Source organism: Manduca sexta, chromosome 20, assembly GCF_014839805.1.
Source record: "Manduca sexta isolate Smith_Timp_Sample1 chromosome 20, JHU_Msex_v1.0, whole genome shotgun sequence".
NCBI classification, from domain to species: domain Eukaryota; kingdom Metazoa; phylum Arthropoda; class Insecta; order Lepidoptera; family Sphingidae; genus Manduca; species Manduca sexta.
In genome coordinates, this window is record NC_051134.1 from 14,066,580 (window position 1) to 14,086,541 (window position 19,962).

Here is a 19,962-nt window from a genome sequence, read left to right on the forward strand (position 1 = left end):
TGTTTGTATTTCCAAATTGAAAAAATATGTCTCATTAAAGGATTATTGGTGTCTTTAGCGCCACGGTATAGTTGACCAAGCTGGCCTCACTATTTCAAAGAAACATAAATAAAGAAGCAGGACAGATATCGTATTTTATCTGGTAGATAATATTACCGCAAGCGAAGACACTTTTCTTCTTCCCCAGAGTCACTTTTTCAATCAAAAATTAACAACAAGCATACGACTTTTATTTATTTTTCAATGAATTCACAAGTATTTACATAAATTTTTCAAATAATATTATTAGGCGTGTTATACGCAAATGGGCTAATGGAGTGTCGGAGAAGGGCGAGTCTCCGCTATTTGATACGACGCCCACACGCTTATGGTTCCTTTGACATCTAATACAAAAAATGAAAGTTAACCATGGAAGACACGCTTAAAATCACACCGGTGATTCTGAGAGAATGAATTAAACAAAATTTAATGTTAATCTTATTATTCGTAGACTGCGTAGATCGGGAGAACAATCGTAGCACAGACGTTCGCGTCTTTCGTGTCTTGTTTTACAGCTACACGTGTCCAATCCTATGGAATATACCCAACACCATATCCCCCTTCCTGTTCACAGAACTAGGTGGGCAAAGATCGGACTAAAGTTGTATTTATTTATTTCACACTTAATTATCATAATATTATAGGTAGGAACATACAAATATATTTTTAGAACTTGTTTGAATAAAGAAAATAAAGGCATGTCGTTTGAACTTTACAGATTGTTACATTCTACTTTTCAAAGTAATCAACTTTCGAACAAATAAAATCTCAAAGTATCAATTGAAGAAAAATGTAAAAGAATCTCGATCGTGAGCCATTCATCAAAGTCAAAACCGTTAGATCGATTATGACAGTTCACTAGATTCACAACGTAATCATTTTATTGTACATTCACAGAGGCCCGTTAATCGAAATTTTATCTTATTTTCTCGCCTTAAACGATTGTTATTCTGTATCACTTAGGAAATTAATTTCAGGTTTAGTTCTATACTTGCAGACAAAAACTTATAACTCTACCCCTTGCATTTTACATTTAAAGTACCGAGGTAATATGTTGTTTTAGTATATCTAACAATGTAGTGTATGATCAGGCGCTGATTTCGATGTAAAATAAAATGTACCGAGTCCTGAACAAAAGACAAAAACAGCTTGAAGTATGATGGAAAAGGCGCGATATTGCGACTGGTGTCACGCGGGGCCGGCGACTCCGTTCAGTGCAGCGTATTTAAGATAAATCAGCGGAGGGATAATCTTAATGTCCTGTTGGTAAACAAATTTATGAGTCACGCCCAAAAGATAGGCGTTTATTTATTTTTTACAATCGGCAGACGCATTAACATATTTACACGCCGTAGCAAAAACTGTTAAGATGAAAAAGTTTATGATTATGTGTTGTTATAAAATAGTAATCTTATCAAGAAAGATATAACTGGCGAGTTTTTCTGTATTATACATTGCCATTGTAACCTCGACACTGTCTGCAAACTACGAAAACGGCGAGACAAAGTGCCGCTACAGATTGCACTCGTTTTATAAGCATACAACGTATACATTTATCTTTCAGAACTATTAAATTTAATGCGACTTTTCATTGAGATAGTAGTTAAGTAATAAAAAAATAACACTAACATATAAGAGATGAAGATTGCTTTTTGTTTGTGCTGGAACTACTTCTATTCTGAAAACTCTACAGGTGCTGAAAGTGTTAAAGGGTACTTATTATCCAGGGAACAAATTTGAACGTACATATTGCCGCAATCAGAAGCTATTTTTCCGATTAAATGTGTTAATATAATATATTATGCAGTTGTCGTGGATTTTAAATTATATTTATACTTATGGCACATTTATATTACGTAAAACTTAATTAAATAAAACATAAATACTACATGAATTTTGTTATTTATTGTTAAATATGATTAAATAGTATTACATGCGTATAAGTAATATTGATTATATCTGTTGAAAGTAAGATTTAAACCACACCGCGACACCTCCCTTTGCCATTCACAGCAGATATTTGGAAAACACTATTTCAACTGAATATCATATATAAAACCATAATATGTACTTATTTTGTAGAAAACAGACAAAATGGCATAAATTTAATGTTTAAAGAACTTATAAACTCTCTGGTATGTACCGCAATTAAACGAAAGATATGCTGGATACAATTAAATTATTACAGGCGAAATATTGCACGTATTCATCCCGTGGTAAATTTAAAAACGTTCATAAAGCCTACGCCATATTTTGTTTAAATATTCGCGAAGGTCGGATTTTTATTTCTTAGGAACTCTTTATTGTCCGAAGACCGTTTTAAGCAATCTAAATATTGACTGATAACTCGAGTGCGGAGGCGGTTTCCTCATGAGTAATTAATAGCTTCGACAATTCAGGGCGCGTAAAGTAGGTATTTAAGTTGTTGTGCCGGTATATATGTACAAAGAAAATCCAAAACAGTTTAATGTAGATATATTATCATTTTTTTCCCCTGATAAAAAAAATTAACATCGCAGAGACAGAGAGTTTTAAAAACCATAATATTATAGATTAAAACCTTTTACAAAGCGACAGGATTTGAAAGAAAAAAAAAAGATTTTAAATTCAACCCACTTCAACTTTTATTTTTGTAAACTCCTTTCTTAGCGTATGTCTAAATAAAATATAAGTATGTACATAGAACAATTATAAATTCCGCAAACTGGATTACTTTCATTTACTTATAACTATGTGTTGTGATAGATAATACCCTAAACACTATAAAATAAAACAATTGACGGTCCTACCACAGCTGCAAGCAATTTCTTAGTCATTGTATGAAAAGAAATGAGGAAGGACGTTAAAAAACACGAACATTTCGGTTAACCTAACTACTCTCATAATCAAGTTACAACGGCGAAGTTGGTAAGTAAATTAATTTGTCTTAATTATAATCCTAAGGGTTCCGCTGTGGGACCTTAACGCTAATTAGCCCATTAAACAGCAGTTTGGGCATGGATAACAACATCTCTGAGCAAGTCTTGTGTCATAAACGGGGAATTTTCAATCTATTTTTAACCCTGTTATTAAGAAATCTCGACTTGACATAGGTAGCTAAATTAGAATTCCGGTATCCTAAAAATACTACATAAATCGATTCTAAATACTCACACGAGTTAAAATACTTGATACTTGGCATTTATAATATTAAAAATACTTTTTTGAAGTGAACTACAAAAACGTATGGTGCAACAGTTTAGGTACTTCGTTCAAACAAAATCAAGTTAATTATTATCTGTAATTGTCGTATGTAGGGTCATTTTCACATTGCGTTTATGAATGAAACCAAATACTAGTCTTTACCTTTGCTAATATTGTGCCAAAAGTCATCCATGAATAACGAATATTTTCACCGAAAATCCCGGTTTTACTTCTTTGATTTATGTAACATTTTGTTACTGAGTACATCTTTGTCATGTGCGTAAAGGGTATTTCTGACGGGTATGCTGTTGCCGCTGCGACAATTTTTTGTAAGAATAAGTAGTAATAGTTATAATGGTGTGATAAATTAAGATTACTTTTTATTGATATTTATTTTGTTCGAAACTTACTTTTTTATTATACATCTATAATTCGAGTAACTAATTGTAAAGTGGTATTTTCAAGAAGGTATGTTCATGGTTTCATTTAGTAACGCAACACCAAAATGACCCAACATGAATAATGAATACGTAATATCAAAATAAAGGCAGAGTTCAGATAATTTAAAAGGTAAAAGTTTAATAATGTAAGAACGAAGAAATTTAAATCTCTAGCAGACTTTGCTGTAAAAAAGGACATTGGGTACACGTGCTGAAAATATCTACAACTGTCATTTACGTTTCCAATATCGAACGCATTTTAAATCTAACTTAGCAGTACTCCAAACTACAATCGAGGTTTCTGATTCTTTAATATTATTAATAAACGCAAAGTTAACCCCATTTGTGCTTATATAAATTCGTTAATTAACATTTATCGACAGAACTATCTACTAATTTTATAAATGAACAAATTTATGAAGGTGTTTGTCAGCAGTTAACGTATAAATCACTAAATTAATATGGGTTAAAGTTTATATAAAAATAGGCTAAGCTATTTGCTGCTTTGCTATCTATTTGCTGCTGAACTAGCATTATAAGTTAAATTCTATCCCTGAAAAATGTTCCATGGGACTTTAATGCTCAGAATGTATTCTCTTATTTTTTTTTCTAAATATAATCTTTAGATATACATAAACAATTTTTAAAAATGGAACTTGATGTCACTGAAGCCGTTACAGCGACGATACCTAAATATATATAATATTTTAATCGCAGTCAAACATGTAATAATTATTCCATTCGCACCTACTGTTATTCTAAAAACCCGTTCACGATTTTTAAAACACATTGTTTTTGCTATATAAACATTTTTTTAACAACGCTCTACCTTTTGTAGGACGTAAACCTAATAGGGTATACTGAAATTGCGTGAAAACTACTTTGTAATAAAATTTTATTAATCCCTTTCAAATATAGTATAACGGCCTAACCCAGTACCTTTCTCAAAGTAAAGAGCCCACTTTTATACATAAATAATTTCCCGACTCGAGATTCGTACAAGAATAAGAATATTATTATTCAATGGATATTTACTATCTCTGAAAGCAATAGCGTTGAACAACTGGGACGGTGTGACGTATACTTGTTAACACCCGATAAGAGTAAAAGCCTATGCGATAAATTCCTTTCTAAACGTCTGCAAACCTTACAATGATGATAAAGTATCAGCAAGACCAGCAGTAAACGTTTATTCACCCGTAACTTAACAGCTTTCAAAATAACCCCTCAGTCATCTTCGAGACATTTAAAAACGGGTAGGTCATGAATAAATGTTTTTAGAGAACGTAATCTTCGAACAGGGCGCTCATGCAATTGTTTCATACACACACTGACTCATGCCTATGTACCCACTTTGCGCCGTGTAAGTATATTCCGTCGCATGACGTGATATAGGGCAAGCTTAGCGCCAGATTAGGCATAAATTCCGGACTCCAGGCTGATACTGAGTAGAAAAAGGTAATATCACTGTGCCTGACCCGGGGATTGAATCCGACTAATCGGCACTGCAATTGTACCGTAATACAACTACGACAGCGAGGCAGTCATTACTGCCTATAACCAAAAAAAATGAACGTGACACTGCGCTGGTTTTGACACTACAGATCACAATACCTAATAACAACATTAGCAATATCAGAAAGCTAAAGACACCAACGCGACGCCCACACACCGCTCCTTGGCGAAAAAATATAAGTTACTCACTATATAATGTTTCTGTTGATGGAGATGTTGTTGTTTGTTGGAGTTGGCTTAAATTTAGCAAAGGTACAAATAGGCCATGAACTAGATAACTTGGTGTCCAAGATGTGCGTAGTGAGATTTTTAACAAAACCGGAAAAGGACTTTCATACGGACGCGGAAAGCTGCGAGCAACACCTAATCTATAATAAAATGATTGTAGTCATGTATAAGTAAATCTCCTATAATAAATAATTACTTATCTCAATCACAAATGCCCCACGCATGAGGACTGATCAATGCTCATAATATTAAATATTTCTAAGAATCTCTTTAGGACATAGCTTGGATACTTGTATACTAGATAATCGAACTCAACTCGCTACTTTTTAATATATGTTAATAGTCAAACGTAATGAAGCTACTTTTCAAGGCCGTATTTCTGCAAAAAGTTAACGCATACTTTGATGTTATAAAAATTGTTAAATCTGTTCAATGGATTATCGTAAAATCCGATGGTTTCGTTAAATCGGGCAAGCTTTCAATTCAATTTATATACGTTGAAGTTATTAAAATCCCAAAACTCTGTCTGTTTCTGTTTGAATATTCGTGTATTCAAAATCGATTAAATGAAATACAGATAGTAAAACCTTTATGTTTGTCTCTACGCACACGGCATAAGTACATACATTCGTATTTCGTACACTTATCCTACAATATGCCGCGTCCAAGCACGAACTGAAACGTAGTAAATATTTAAAAATATTTAATGCGTAGATAGATAGGTATTTATTTAATTATTTGCGTAAAAATATAATTTAAAAAATATCTATCTCAATATTTTGTGGTTGTTCATTCAACTATGCCGGATACAGGGAACTAAAATTAATATTGTATAATTTTGTTTCCTACGCTTCTTTGAACTTTTAAATAATAATTATAAACTCTGACGTCATTAAAATATGCTGTATTTCTTAATAATTTTGGATATCATGAATTGTAATAAATCGACAGCATTCTCAATTTAACAACTTGTAGCCTTAAGTACTTACCGAATGTTGTAACTTACTAATCCATCACGAAGTAGATGTTACTCTTCATTATGTCCTCATTGGTTTAATACACTTTATAAAATTATGAGGCGAATAATGAAAATAATCTCAGTTATGCTTTCTGCGCTTTCAATTCCATTGTTACATAGACAAAAACTCTAATGCAATTCATTACTTTAAGAAACCTGCATTGTTTTTATCAACAAAGAATATTTTTCTTTTATCACACTGAAATAAAAACATAATTCACTGCACTGTTCAAAAATATTCTACTTCATAGAGTAATGGCGTAAATAAATAATGAAAATATAAATGGATTCATCACAGAAAAGTGTTTTGTTTAGGTCGTTTCTATCGGTTGCCGTTAGAATTGACCAGTATTACTGAGTGTGAAGATATCACGAGGATTATGGAGCTGGTTATTGCTTACCATGAGGCATGATAATGCGATGTTGTCTGAACGAGTCGCCAACGGCGGCTCACGCGAGCAGACTGTTGCTCGCGGCCGGGTCGTGGCTGCGTGCGCAATGCCAGCCTCGGGGAGCTCCGCCCGCCCCGAGACCCGCAGACGATGCCGCCAGCCCGCCAACCCGCCAACCCGCCAGCCCGCCAGTTTGTACAGCCGCCACTCGCCATCCTTTGGGTGCCATGCTCTCCTTTGTCTCCAACTAAATAGCCCTGTCTAGTTACTGCCAAATTAAAACGTCTCAGACACATTCCAGACATTGCTATGTTAAACAGCTATATACGCAATTCATTATTGCAATTAATACATATTTTTGAACCGTAACATTTATGAATTAAAGTATCATATTTTAGGTACGATTTATTATAATGCGACTCCGTTCAGTAACCATCCTATAGTAATAATAACCGATAGTAATGCATGTTTCACGAAAATATCTATTGTGTTACGATGCATTTCTGTCGGCACTCCTTGAGATTCATGATGATCAGAATGTGAGAGATTAATTATACTAAAATAAAAAGTTATTAAAAAACAGAGATCATTTTATGAACCATTTTAATTAACATTATATATGCAGAACCTTACATTAATAAATCAAAAATACTAGGTACCCTACAGATAATTCATCAGTCGTGTTATTTCAATTTAGATTAGGTTTAAACTGCTTCTTTATTGTACCTGTAGGACCTGTATTGTTTTCCAGAACTAATTTATATCTCAAATTACCATTAGGTATACCTACTTACCGAGAATGGAAATAAAAATTCTGTAATAGTTAAGTACCTAAATAATGTAAAACTGGCATTATCATTATTACAATAATAACAGAAGGTTCAATTATTACAACAATTTATTTCGAAAATGCAACCTAGTTCCATATCAATAAAGCTACGGGTCTTTTTCAGATATATAATCCATGAATTCGTTTTTCATGTCCATCAAAACCTTTTTAATTTTTCTTATGGTCATATTTGTACACATTGCTTTATCTCTCGGATCATTCCACCCACCATTGTTTTCACTGTATTCAAATATCATATATTCGTCCTTTTCTAATTCAATTTTATAATATACTTCGATATGTGTAGGAAACCAATCATCCAAGTGTTGCTTTTCTAGAAGTATTACTTGATAAACATTCTCTATTACCTCAATGTTATTCAACGTGTTTGTAAATGCAGTTGCATCAATCTTAAATGCTCTCGGAGTTAAACTATGCAATACTTTGAACCTCTTCCCGTCTCTTCGACTCAATGATATGAAATATAATGAGCGCGCCCAGGAATAGTCATCTATCAAACAAAATAAATCATAGTGGGACACAATGGAATTCCATACCTTTATATCGAAACCTAAAACGCTCGAATGCTCTTTATGGTTCCACGTCATAACCTCAGCTCTATAAGTATTTATAAAATTAAGATTCTTCAAAGAATTGGTTCCTAAAGATATAAACTCACAATGAGATACTGTGTCTGCTATATTTTTCATATATATCGTCATATAAAGCAAATCCTCCATAAAATAGAAATCGTGCTCTAAAAATACAACAAGCCCATTGTGGTTTACAGTACATTTTAAGTTTTCAAACACTTTATTCGCTGTCCACCACCAATGATGTTTCTTAGCAGCAAACTGTGGATTTCGGTAATGGCCGTGTATATCTGGTGACCAAGCTCCGGTGCAGTTTAGAGATTCAGCAGTTTGCATGTCGATATCAGGAGGGCAATCTGAAGGGTCATAACCTGGAAACTTATGTGAATGCAACTGTAATGAATGTGGGTAATAAATCTGCAAGACTCGACAGAAGTCTACTTTTCTTATTAAATTATTTACGTCCTCGTCGAAATAGGAATGCGAAAATATCAAAAACGCCTCTTCAATTCCTTTTATCTGTGAGAGTGATGCCAAGAAATATTTCAAACTCGTCGAATATTTATCAACAAGTATCACCAAAATAATTGTTTGTCTGTTTATATCACCATACACATCTAGATTTATAATATTCTCTGCTGAATTGTACTTATTTATTAATAATTCCAATACATTAGTGTTATAAGGCTTAGAAGTCTCTTCTCTTTCGCAAGAAATAAATTTATGTGCACTCTTTGAGATATAAGCCATAACAGCAGTTTCGTGGGACTGGTTCACTTTGTAAATAAATAATATAAACACGACAACAATTACAAATAAAATATTACGCAAACGTATAAGAATTCTATTCAATTTTCTTCCATTCAATCGTATGTTTCTTTGAGCTCTGTAATATATCGTCCGCATACCTAAAACTGGTAAATTAATATTGAAAAAACGGTGCAAAAATATTTTTTTCAATGTATTTGACAGATTGTCTTTGAATTATTCTGTGATCTTGGGACATTGCGAACAATCGATAATTTAAAAAACTTAAATTAATTGAAGAATTTTGTATCGATGGTAGAGCTAATAGTCTACATATTTAGCTCTAAACTTCTGAACGGATTTGGATGAAATATAGCACACAGTACTGATAGCTAAAATTTCGGATTACTATAAAATAGGCTACTTTTTATCCCGTAGACTAGAAATTTGTTTTATTCAACTTTAATTCCGAGAAATTTGTTTTATAAGTGTAAAGTTGGAAGCTACAACTAGTTAACCATAAATTCTCTATTATGGGCTTTATTATTCTGAATAACTACATGTTAAATGATGTATTGACGAGGTTGTTTACTTAATGTGAATTTTTACGTAGTGTTATGACATATATTAAGCTCTTTGGGTGGGTCTTTCGCATGCCGTCCGACTGGGTTCTTGGATAAGTAGCACCATAATGTCAACTTAGTCACCAAGGAGCAGTTTTCACGCAAGTTGTGTTCCGTTTTGAAAAATAATGTCGAGGGTACTAATGTGAGTAAAACTGAGCTTTATTAACTTAACGTCTAAATTTTATATGTTTCAGGATGGCATGCACTTTGCTGTAACAGCTTTTTGTTAAGTAAATACAGTAACTTATACAATATAAATGTGTCTATTTCTTCAGTTGATATGAAATAAAGCAATAAAATAAAATTAATGCCACTATTTTTATTTAATCTGCGATTTTAACAAGTATTATATTTTTATGTGAGCATTCGCAAAAAAATATATACTTAAGTACCTATTCAATTAACACAAATATTTTGATCTTTACTAAAACATTTAGTAGATAAATCTATATACCTACATTTTAACGTTGCATTTACGCAACCGTTTGACAAAGATCTACAAACGTTTTAGAAAATGTGTCTTTCTTCAAACAAACAACGCGGTCACATAATAAGAAATACGTACTTACCTATCTAAAAATTTAATGATGTATATTTTTTGTTTTAATGTTATTATTTTCGACAAAATGAACAGAGATTCACAAGATACCTACCTCATAAGATATTTGAAATACAAGTTACAATATACAAATGAAGCACCTGAGTTATGAGAAAAAATATACTTTTGGAAATGGTATTTAAAATAAGTACTGCATACAAAATAGGTTTTCTCCAAACACGTATACTTAGCACAAGTACTTTTTCAAAAATAATATTAGGTAGTGGAGTTACTCTTCACAATTTCAGAACTCAGGAAAAAGGTGTTATATACTTTAAAAATATTACTTACAGTATTTTAACCATAAACATAGACGTAGGCAGGGGGCTATTGCCATCCTCTGAAACCAACAAAGTACATACATTTGTATTTACTTATGTTATGATTACATATATGAAATTTTCCCTTTACCCCTCCCGAGGCAAAATTTTATACACCCCCTCCCCCTCCTCAATTGAAACCTGTCTGCACACTTGCTCATAGATCTTGATAAGTTAAAATTTTATAAAGCGTTCACTTTAGTTTGTATGACGATATGCCTTATTGTAAAAATGGATACGCAAACGAATAAACATTTTTTAGCAAATTTTCTATTTATCACTTCTTTTATAACATTATATAAATGCAAAATAAAAATTAAAAAAGGATTTTAGATATAAAATGAAAATCGTACCTTGTATTTCTATTTTAAATATGAACTTATATCTAATTCACATCTCTGAAAATGAGAATAAGGGATGTGCGGAATCGGTATCCAATTTGAATAAAATCTCAATATGTTAAGTACATATAATGGCAGTGACTTGTTTATTTATTTATTGCACCGATACTAAAATGATATCTCACAAAAACTTTAGCATCCTTTAATTCCTCCTAGACAAATAGAGCCAGTCATATTGGGTATTGTAATGTATACGACCCATTTAATATTAAATCCCTACGAAGATTTAAAAATACACTGGTTTCCGTAATGTGAAACACCATTAAATTGAGCTGTACACATGGCAAGAACGCAGATCGGAATACGTTATTGACAGAATTCTTGCCCAGTAACCGTCCCTGACCACTAATGGATCGTGATTATCTAAAATAGTTAAAACTTAAAATACTTACCTATATATAAATAGATATAATTACTAAATCACAACAGAGTTAAATGCCATAAAAGGACAAGCAAAAGCCCGAAGAAATGCCTTTTTAAAGATACATATTAGAGACAAAAACGGAATAAACAATATGGAGAAAAGTGGATGCCCTAGTTACATCTCTGCTTACCCCTTCGGGAATGATGGAATTTGAATGAGTGTTTTTTTTTTATCAGGGAAAATCCCAATTAGAATCACATAAAGCTACTTATTTAGAACTCTTTTCTGTAAATAGGTCAACCTGTAATAGTATTCTCTTAATAACATGTTTGTTTCGTTTGACCATGAATTAAAACATCGTTTTTAAAAATTAGTTAAATGAAAAGATATTTGATAGTAGCATTATACCAGTTAGTTATTACGTCTAGTGTAGACTAACGTAGAGCATAATGTTACGAAGGCTAAATAATTCGATATTATATGTAGGCGTTCTAGTATAATAATGTTATCCATAGTCAGCAATTTATTAAAAAAAAATGTCCTATTATCCGGACCAAATGACGGACCAAACGCCATATTGGCACCGATTCCGATTCTATTATACTAATGCCTAACTTTAAAAAAAGCAAGTATTTTTTTAATCAAAATAACTCACAAAATGCTATGCCAAACTCAAAATAAATTTTATAAAATTATGGGTATATTATAAAATAATATATCCCGGAGATTCTAAATAATTTATTATACTCTATAACCGGAGAAAATTAAAAGCAGTTTAAATAATACGCATTTATTTTTTATAAGAATATAATAACGTAAAACAATATTACATAACTTTATATACTTTGGTTAAACTACTCAATATACAAATACCACGCTTCCTAACCGGCTATTTGCCCATAACACAATTTAAAAATGCCGCCTTTACTGAGCCAAGCTGGCAACTACACAGTATTACCAACGTCACGTACGCATCAGTAATTACAAGTCCAAATTAAAACTTAATCCAACATATATATACGTTTTTAACATATGAAAAAATCAGCAAACATATTTTGTATAAAGTAACTTGTGGTAAGGTTAATTCATAATTACATAAATTGCTTTGTAAGCTAAAATAAGTAACTCAACGTTCTACATCCGGTCGCCATATTTCGTCGCCAGGCGGCGCCTCTTGTACGACGTCACTCGTGTATCTATAGTTTCCTTCTGTTTTGGAAACCCAAGCTTAGTGATTTAGTTCCTTGAGAAATATTTTATTGGAAAATCAAGTGTTACAAAGTGTGAATCTAAAGGCATATAAAGATGGAAAAGAGGGTCGCCTTGGAATTAAGGGGAAGGAATCCTTCACAGGTAAATTGAATCTATTTTTTGATGTATTGGAATGTTTTGTCGATACGTATTTCATCAGGTACCTAGCTGTAATACATAAAAATTGTGATAATTGATCATAAATCTTCTTGATTTTTGGTCGATATATAATACATTTAGTCTACATAACGATATAACTTCCCCGTTAGGTATGTGGCATTATTGTGTATAGAAATTAGCCATTACCGATTGTTACGTTTCATTCATGTGCACACAATTATTAACATTTAGTTCATATAATTGACTATCTGAGTTAATTCCTAACATATCTACGGGAATCCTAGCACATTAAAAGTTGCACATTTGGAACATTTAAGGTAAAAAAGCAAGTCTATTGTAAATATTCACATATTGAGGTTAAGTGTCGAAACTTATAGATGTCGGACGTGTTGTGTATCATTTTATGGAATAATTATTAAACTAATGAAAGTAAAATTAACATACTTTCAGTCATTGTACTCTTGCAATCGTAAATCGGTTTTCTATTACCGAATACTTTATTTTTAAAGAGACATAATAAGGTTGTCAATGTCAATGATTCTTAACATTTTTCATTTTTAAAATTACGTAGAAATTACTAAATCAAATCCAGATAGTGTATGTACCACTAATCAATAAAGGTTGACGATTGAAATGTTTAATTACAGCGTAAAGTCGATGTATAGTAAAGTTAACTTTACTTGCGTACTATGCATAATTTCGCGCCCTTTCACCTCAAGTAACAATTTTACATTTGCAAAAAACGTGAAAGAGAAATATTTGCCTTATTAAAATTTACAATTTTCTTACACATAATTATTGTGTATATCTATTTCATTCCATACATTACACTGCAGTCGCAATATTGACGCACGCCTTACCGATAGAGCGGCCATTTTTATTGCGTCGTGACGATTCGTGTCATCCGCCATTGTAAAGTGAAAACAATTTTATTTATATCCGCGAGTAAAACACGACATTAACATTTTGTGGTACTAATGGTTATACGAACACATCCTTTTTCATATAAATTGGTTATTATCTAAAAATAATCACTCTATTTGCAAATTTTACAAACTACGCCTGTACCTTTGACAACTATCACCATTTTGACGTTTCGCCGATTTGACTCTGCTCCGAATAAATACATAACAAGCCAGTATCATTCCCTTTTATATTGAACAAGTGTTTAACAGAAGAATATACGATACGACTTGTATTTTAAAAATCTGAATGGTTTTTTTCATAGTAATAAGACTTTGCAATAGTTTCTCTAATTAGTTTTAGTTTGTATAAAAAAGTACATAAACGACTAGTATACTTGTCCTTGATACCAATACATAAGTAATAATATAAACATTGAACTTTCCTATATAAACACTTTCTATTATTTTTTGCTCCCTATGATTATTAAAGAGAATTAAAAAAAACATTTTTTCTAATATGTACCAATACATAATTTACAAACAAAATATGTACATCAATAGGCTATTTTCTAAGTTCATATGTTGTATGCTATAACTTACTCAATTTAAAATTTTTATTGGGACTGATTTTCAAAAACTAATTTTGATGGTATTTTCATTTATAGGTCAGGATTTTATTAGAAAAATTAGAAAGTGGATGGAACCCTTAACAAAATATATCGCAGATAAATTTCAAAAAAAAATACTCTGTATTACTCCTGTAGACAAACTATAGCATATCAGATGAATCACTAAAAATAACATTGAGGCACTATTTAATGCAAATTAGAAAATATCATACCTAAAAAAGAATCATTGCATTCACAATAAATTAACATTAATCTCATTGATAGTTAAATACATATGTATAGACAAACTTAAATATATCATATATACAAATATAAAACCAATTTTAAAAATGCCTATATTATGCAAAAGGTTTCCTCTTTTCTTAAAAAGAGATACTAATACTAAAAGATTGGATTTATAGCACATAAAATTTTAATAATATAATTTTTTTATCTCTATTGCAGGTCAAGGAGTTGAACCTAGACAACTGTCGGAGTACTACCAATGTGGCTGGTTTGTCAAGTGCATACACAAACCTGGAATTTCTCAGTCTCAACAATGCTGGCCTCACCACTCTTAAAGGTTTCCCGACACTTCCCAAACTGAAGAAGTTAGAGCTCTCTGACAACAGAATATCTAGTGGGCTGAACTTTCTCAGCGGATGCAAGAAGCTCACACACTTAAACTTATCGGGAAATAAAATTAAGGACTTGGAAACTTTGAAGCCTATTGAGCATTTTGAGAATTTAAAGAATCTTGACTTGTTTAATAATGAAGTCACCACTATTGAAGATTACAGGAGTAAGGTGTTTGCTTTGCGTCCTTCATTAAAATATTTAGATGGGTGAGTTTCCGACTAATTTTATATAAATTTAAATTACAAAGTAACAAGTTTTATACTAGAGTTTATATTATATATAGACCATAGTTGCATTAATGCAGGAATATAGAACTTTCAAAAATCTAACAGCAACAAAATTTGACTTTGACACCTGTGCAAAGTAAATCATGCCCATACACTTTCTGAGCAACCAAACATAAAAAATAGTTAATTTTTCTTCATAGAACTGTACTATTTTTGTTTCATTAAAGTAATTGTTTCCAGGTTTGACAAAGACGACAGGGAAGCGGATGATAGTGATGTTGAAGATGAAGATGAGATGAATGGAAATGACGACAGTGAAGAGGATGGTAAGTCACTTTACTCATTTGTTAATTTCTCTTTATTCATGTGTTGACAGTGGCTCACATATCTGTTGTGTTTTGTGTTAATACCAGTATGACACCACACACTGTGTAATGAAAAAGAAAGAACATAGAGCATACGCTACTCGTGAAATGAGCGCCACATCAATGCGGCAAAATACATATTGTACTGTGTTTTATGTAGCCTATTTCAAAACACCTGTTTAGAGTTTGCTCGTAGTACTAATTTTCACACACTAACTGTATGGTGCAGCATTGATGTAAGGGACTCGCTACACAGTGCAAGCGCGGCATGCCTAATATGTGGTGTGTCGCACTGGATGCTTATAATTCATGGTTTGATGCAGCAGCCAATGTGTTAACATTCTCGTTCATCGATGGCAATATAATAATAAAAATGATAACTAAACAGGAAATGTTTTATATATTATATATTTCTGTCTTCTAACAGTTTGAAACAAAGAATATTTTAGTTTTATTTTTTTGTTGTGTCAATAATGTTGCTTTACAATTTTTAACAAGCAATAAAAAATGTCTGTAAAACTTTAATTCAATGTTGCATTTGTAACTGAACCTGTTATATTATACCTACATTCTTTGATATTAAGCACTTGCATTATTATATAATATCTATAGTTCTAGAGCTATGTTCAAATAAGCAAGAAAACTCAGCTGATTTTTACCATGTAAATAATCGCGGTAAGCTGACTTACGGAAATTATAAAGCTTGCTGGTATTGCGGGGACTCTCTATGTGATATAAGTAAATAAAATATTGCCGCTAGTATAAACAAATCGGCAAGTTCTTGCGCAGCATATAGCTGTGAGAAATTACTAGTCTGAACATAGCTTTAAAGAAATGTTCAAGTTGCATCTCATCATAGAAATCAGCCTCATTTACATAAATTTGGCAAGGTACTGTTGCCCTTATCAGATTTCATTAATGATATTATGACTAATACTTTACAATTATCAAAAGAAATATTTGTTTTACAATTTGATTAAATATGAAACGCAAAACTAACAGGAGTAGACTTCCGACGAAAACAGTATCAGCGCAACAACAACAAATATTCCTGCAATTAAAAAGTTGAAATAGAAGTATACTATTTTTAGATGGCGCGGAGCGGCTTTGACTTTGTAAAAAAGATCATGTATACTACTTTCTAGAAACTGAGAATTGTTTGAAACGATACATATACTAACTTAATAAATGTTTCACCATAGGGTGCCTGAAAAATCTTGCAACAGGGTCTGTCAGTTCTCTCTACGTTCTTGAATCTCGACGATTTATAATTATTAGCCGTGTATTATACTGTCCCACTGCTGGGCACGGACCTCCTCCACTACTGAACGGGATTCGGCGTCAGTCCGCCACGCTTCCCTAGTGCGGATTGGTAGACTCCATACACCCTCAAAATTCTTATAGAGAACTTTTCAGGTATGCAGGCTTCCTAACCATGTTTTGCTTCACCGTTAAATCACGCAATAATATACAAAGAATACACACATAATTTAAAAAAAAGTCCAATTTATTGTGTTCCCCTTGGATTTGAGCCTGCGGACATTCGTTCGCCGGTCCGTTCCATTCTAAACTATACAAGATAATAAGAAAAAAAACGAGGAAAACGACGAATGGGAGACAAATACACCTATCGTTGGCTGATCCTAATTATGTTTTGTGTACCAATACGTACATTCTAGGTCTCGTATTCGAGACGTTTCGATAGTTAGATGTTTCATTACGAATATCATCTTGTAACTTGAGAGTTCCAGGAGTAACTGGCCTTTATTCCACAAATTCGAATATTCCTATTTTTTGCATCACTATTTTCTATTGTGTCCCATTACAATTTTTCTTCTTGTCATTCAATGTTCATCTTCCATGATTAATAATATCAACGTGTTGTCCTTATTGTTTATTTGAAATCATCAAAAGATTTTCGGTCTATTTGTAGTCATGAATCTACACTTCACAAAATTTTTAATTCCGAGTAATATACGTTACAGATTTGGATATTGATTTGAGTCCATTGGTGATCGATGATTGCATATCAGAAAGACCGGCCGAGGAAAGAACATCTTTCCCAATGATATTGTACAGTGTTTACGGTCTTCTATTTCACATGGGGTACCTATTGAACAGTAAGCATCGATGTTTGTTGCTTATGATGCTTATGTGTTGAACAACTGTTTCTGATGTAATTGTCCTAAGTGTTGATTCAAAAACAACGTGTTTTGTTTTAGGGTCTGATGTTGATGAAGAGGAAGAAGATGACGAGGATGTGTCGCTCAGTGTCGTGTACAATGATAACCTAGGTAAGTCTTAAAACGTAGTTGTAAACCCTAATAGATACACTAAAGAAGTAAGTGCCTTAAAATTGCTTCATAGAACCAGATGGTAAGTATACAATTAAAAAAAAAATCTGCCCTAGAAAATGTTAAAAAAAGACAGCTTAGCGTTCTTACTGTCCTCGTATGTCGAATCACATTCGTCTTCGAGAATTCATGCAGCAACTGCGGCGAACCACTAGATATTGTAATTAGGCTCAAACAAAATGCGTACGTTTCCTTTGTTCCAAATGTGCTTGGGCAGACCTGGCATATACACGATTTTATTTTAGAGGTTGTCGATCGCAGCGTTGCAGGCTTTTGCTTCCCTGTTTCAATTCACGCGTTTGCTTCCAACTTTAAATGCAATAATATTTTTCATTCGGACACGGCAAGGGACACCATAGCCTTCACTATACTAGCTCTGAACTTGTTTTTCTAACTTCCCTTCTGATATTAAAGGATAATGTTTTAACTATTTTAATTGAACATTACATTGATTTGTTGAAAATTGGTTATTTGTAGAAGAAGAAAGCTCCGCAAGTTCCTTATACGACGACGGGGAAGTAGAAGAGGAGGAGGATTTGGACGAGGAGGAGGGCGAGGGTGAAAATGACGCCGACGGCGATCACAATGCGAAGTTACGAGGTAAGCATGTCACTTCCTACCCAAACGATAGGGACAAATCATTTTGTATGACTTGAATATCATGGGACGCTGAAGATGGAATTGCGCTGGTAGATAATAATGTTACAGATTCTCAAGCATTTTATCTCTGTTTACATCATCAGGCAGGTTGATTTAGTTGTGAATTCGGAACTGAAATGTTTTGAAATCTTAATTCACGAGTATTGTTTGTCGACAGACGGCGAAGACAACGCAGACGGCGAGCCTGAAGAAAGCACTCGGGGTAAAAAGCGAAAACATGAGGATGACGACGATAATTGAGAGTTGCCTTAAGCGGAGTTATCTTACTAGTTTTGTAAGTGTACAGCGCTCCGATGCATCGGACAATAAACCCGATCACAGTCACGGTACATTACAGTCATCCCCTAGACTAGTTGTCATTTGTGAGATTGATATGTCACCCAATGAGGCTAGGCTTGGCCGCTTTCATTAGTGTTAACCACGTCCGCCGGACGTTACCGATTTTAAATTTTAAAACAAATATTTCTATCATTAATTAATGTTGATGTCTATTATGTGGAATCTGTAGTTTGTTGTCCGAAGTTAATGTTTCAATTAAATTGTTTATGTAATAATCATTTTTTATTCTATTGACAGGCTTAATTTTAGTCTTATCATTGAAATGGAAGTGCATGATTATAGGATTATTATAGCTCTCATTCGATCTAAAGAAAATTCGATGATTTGTATTAATTAGCTGTAAGTGGAAGAAACATGAATAAATTGTTACGAAAGTAATTAATGCCCTTGGAATCCAATAAAACACAATTCTGATGTGGGCACCGCCTGTTTTTAATGACCAAATTAGACTGATAAAGACATACTAAGAAAAATATAAAAATGCTATGACTTGAAAGTCAATTTTAATATAGATAATTATTTAATATTAACACTGTCAACAATTTTCAATGAAACAATGCAAGTTATTTATCAGAGCATTTTTATTATCAGGAAGCAATGTTCCCATTAGCAAGTCCTTTGTGTTACTTACAATATTAACAATTTATTTTATCAGCATTAGTTGCCTCGCGCAGTAAAGTAAGCTTAACATTTTGTATGAAGTAATTTTATGATAGGATATGCATCAAAACGGAAAAACGCAAAACCGTTAAAGGAGGAACGCTAATGTAAATAATTTCAATTTTATTTTGTAATCTCACTAATGATAACTGAGAAAGTTCAGTGATCCAAAAATTAATTCCAACGGGCGTAGTGTGAATATCATAAACCAATTAATTATCTAGATCAAATCTTTGACATCTCATGAGTTCAGAGAGTATTTTTCTACAATATTTTTAAATCTAATTGAAATGCACTTATGGAATATCAATGAAGTGTTTGGTTGATGCATCATGGTGTACGTGCCAGAAATGTTGAGAATAATTTTAGTTAATAATTTTATTATATTATGTAAGTCATTAAGTTTAAGTAATTTACAACTTGGCCTGTTGATATATATTATATAATCCTATTAAGACTTTATTTCTGGGATTGTAAAATAAAAACTACACATAATCACTAGTTTAATTCAATATCTAACAGATCCTAATAAAATAAAACA

At 32.5% G+C, this 19,962-nt stretch overlaps 2 protein-coding genes across 4 annotated transcripts in view; one reads left to right on the forward strand and one right to left on the reverse strand.

The window, feature by feature from the left end:
- The window catches only part of LOC115456410, a 105,605-nt gene extending 98,622 nt beyond the window's left edge, over positions 1-6,983 (reverse strand). The window contains exon 1 of the mRNA XM_030185462.2: positions 6,825-6,983. The gene's annotated coding sequence lies outside the window, so the exon portion shown is untranslated. The remainder of the gene's footprint in view (positions 1-6,824) is intronic.
- A 5,508-nt stretch (positions 6,984-12,491) lies between these two features.
- LOC115456409 (acidic leucine-rich nuclear phosphoprotein 32 family member A) lies at positions 12,492-19,916 on the forward strand. Of its 3 annotated transcripts, none has more exons than XM_037440616.1 (7): positions 12,495-12,646; positions 14,643-15,022; positions 15,284-15,369; positions 17,394-17,528; positions 17,631-17,702; positions 18,240-18,362; positions 18,580-19,916. In XM_037440616.1, exons 1-7 carry the CDS (start codon positions 12,599-12,601, stop codon positions 18,660-18,662), a joined length of 927 nt encoding a protein of 308 aa, XP_037296513.1. In that variant the 5' UTR covers positions 12,495-12,598; the 3' UTR covers positions 18,663-19,916. The 3 variants fall into 3 exon arrangements, with proteins under 3 accessions (XP_030041318.1, XP_037296513.1, XP_037296514.1); XM_037440617.1 differs by lacking the exon at positions 12,495-12,646 and adding an exon at positions 13,627-13,677; XM_030185458.2 differs by lacking the exon at positions 17,394-17,528 and having other exon boundaries at positions 12,492-12,646.
- The last annotated feature ends 46 nt before the right edge of the window (positions 19,917-19,962 follow it).

Excerpts from the sequence above, each read along its gene's own strand:
- LOC115456409 (XM_037440616.1), top strand. The coding sequence starts at position 12,599 with ATGGAAAAGAGGGTCGCCTTGGAATTAAGGGGAAGGAATCCTTCACAG. Across the intron at positions 15,023-15,283 it reads TCATTAAAATATTTAGATGG|GTTTGACAAAGACGACAGGG; the intron begins GTGAGTTTCCGA and ends AATTGTTTCCAG. Across the intron at positions 17,529-17,630 it reads CATGGGGTACCTATTGAACA|GGTCTGATGTTGATGAAGAG; the intron begins GTAAGCATCGAT and ends GTTTTGTTTTAG.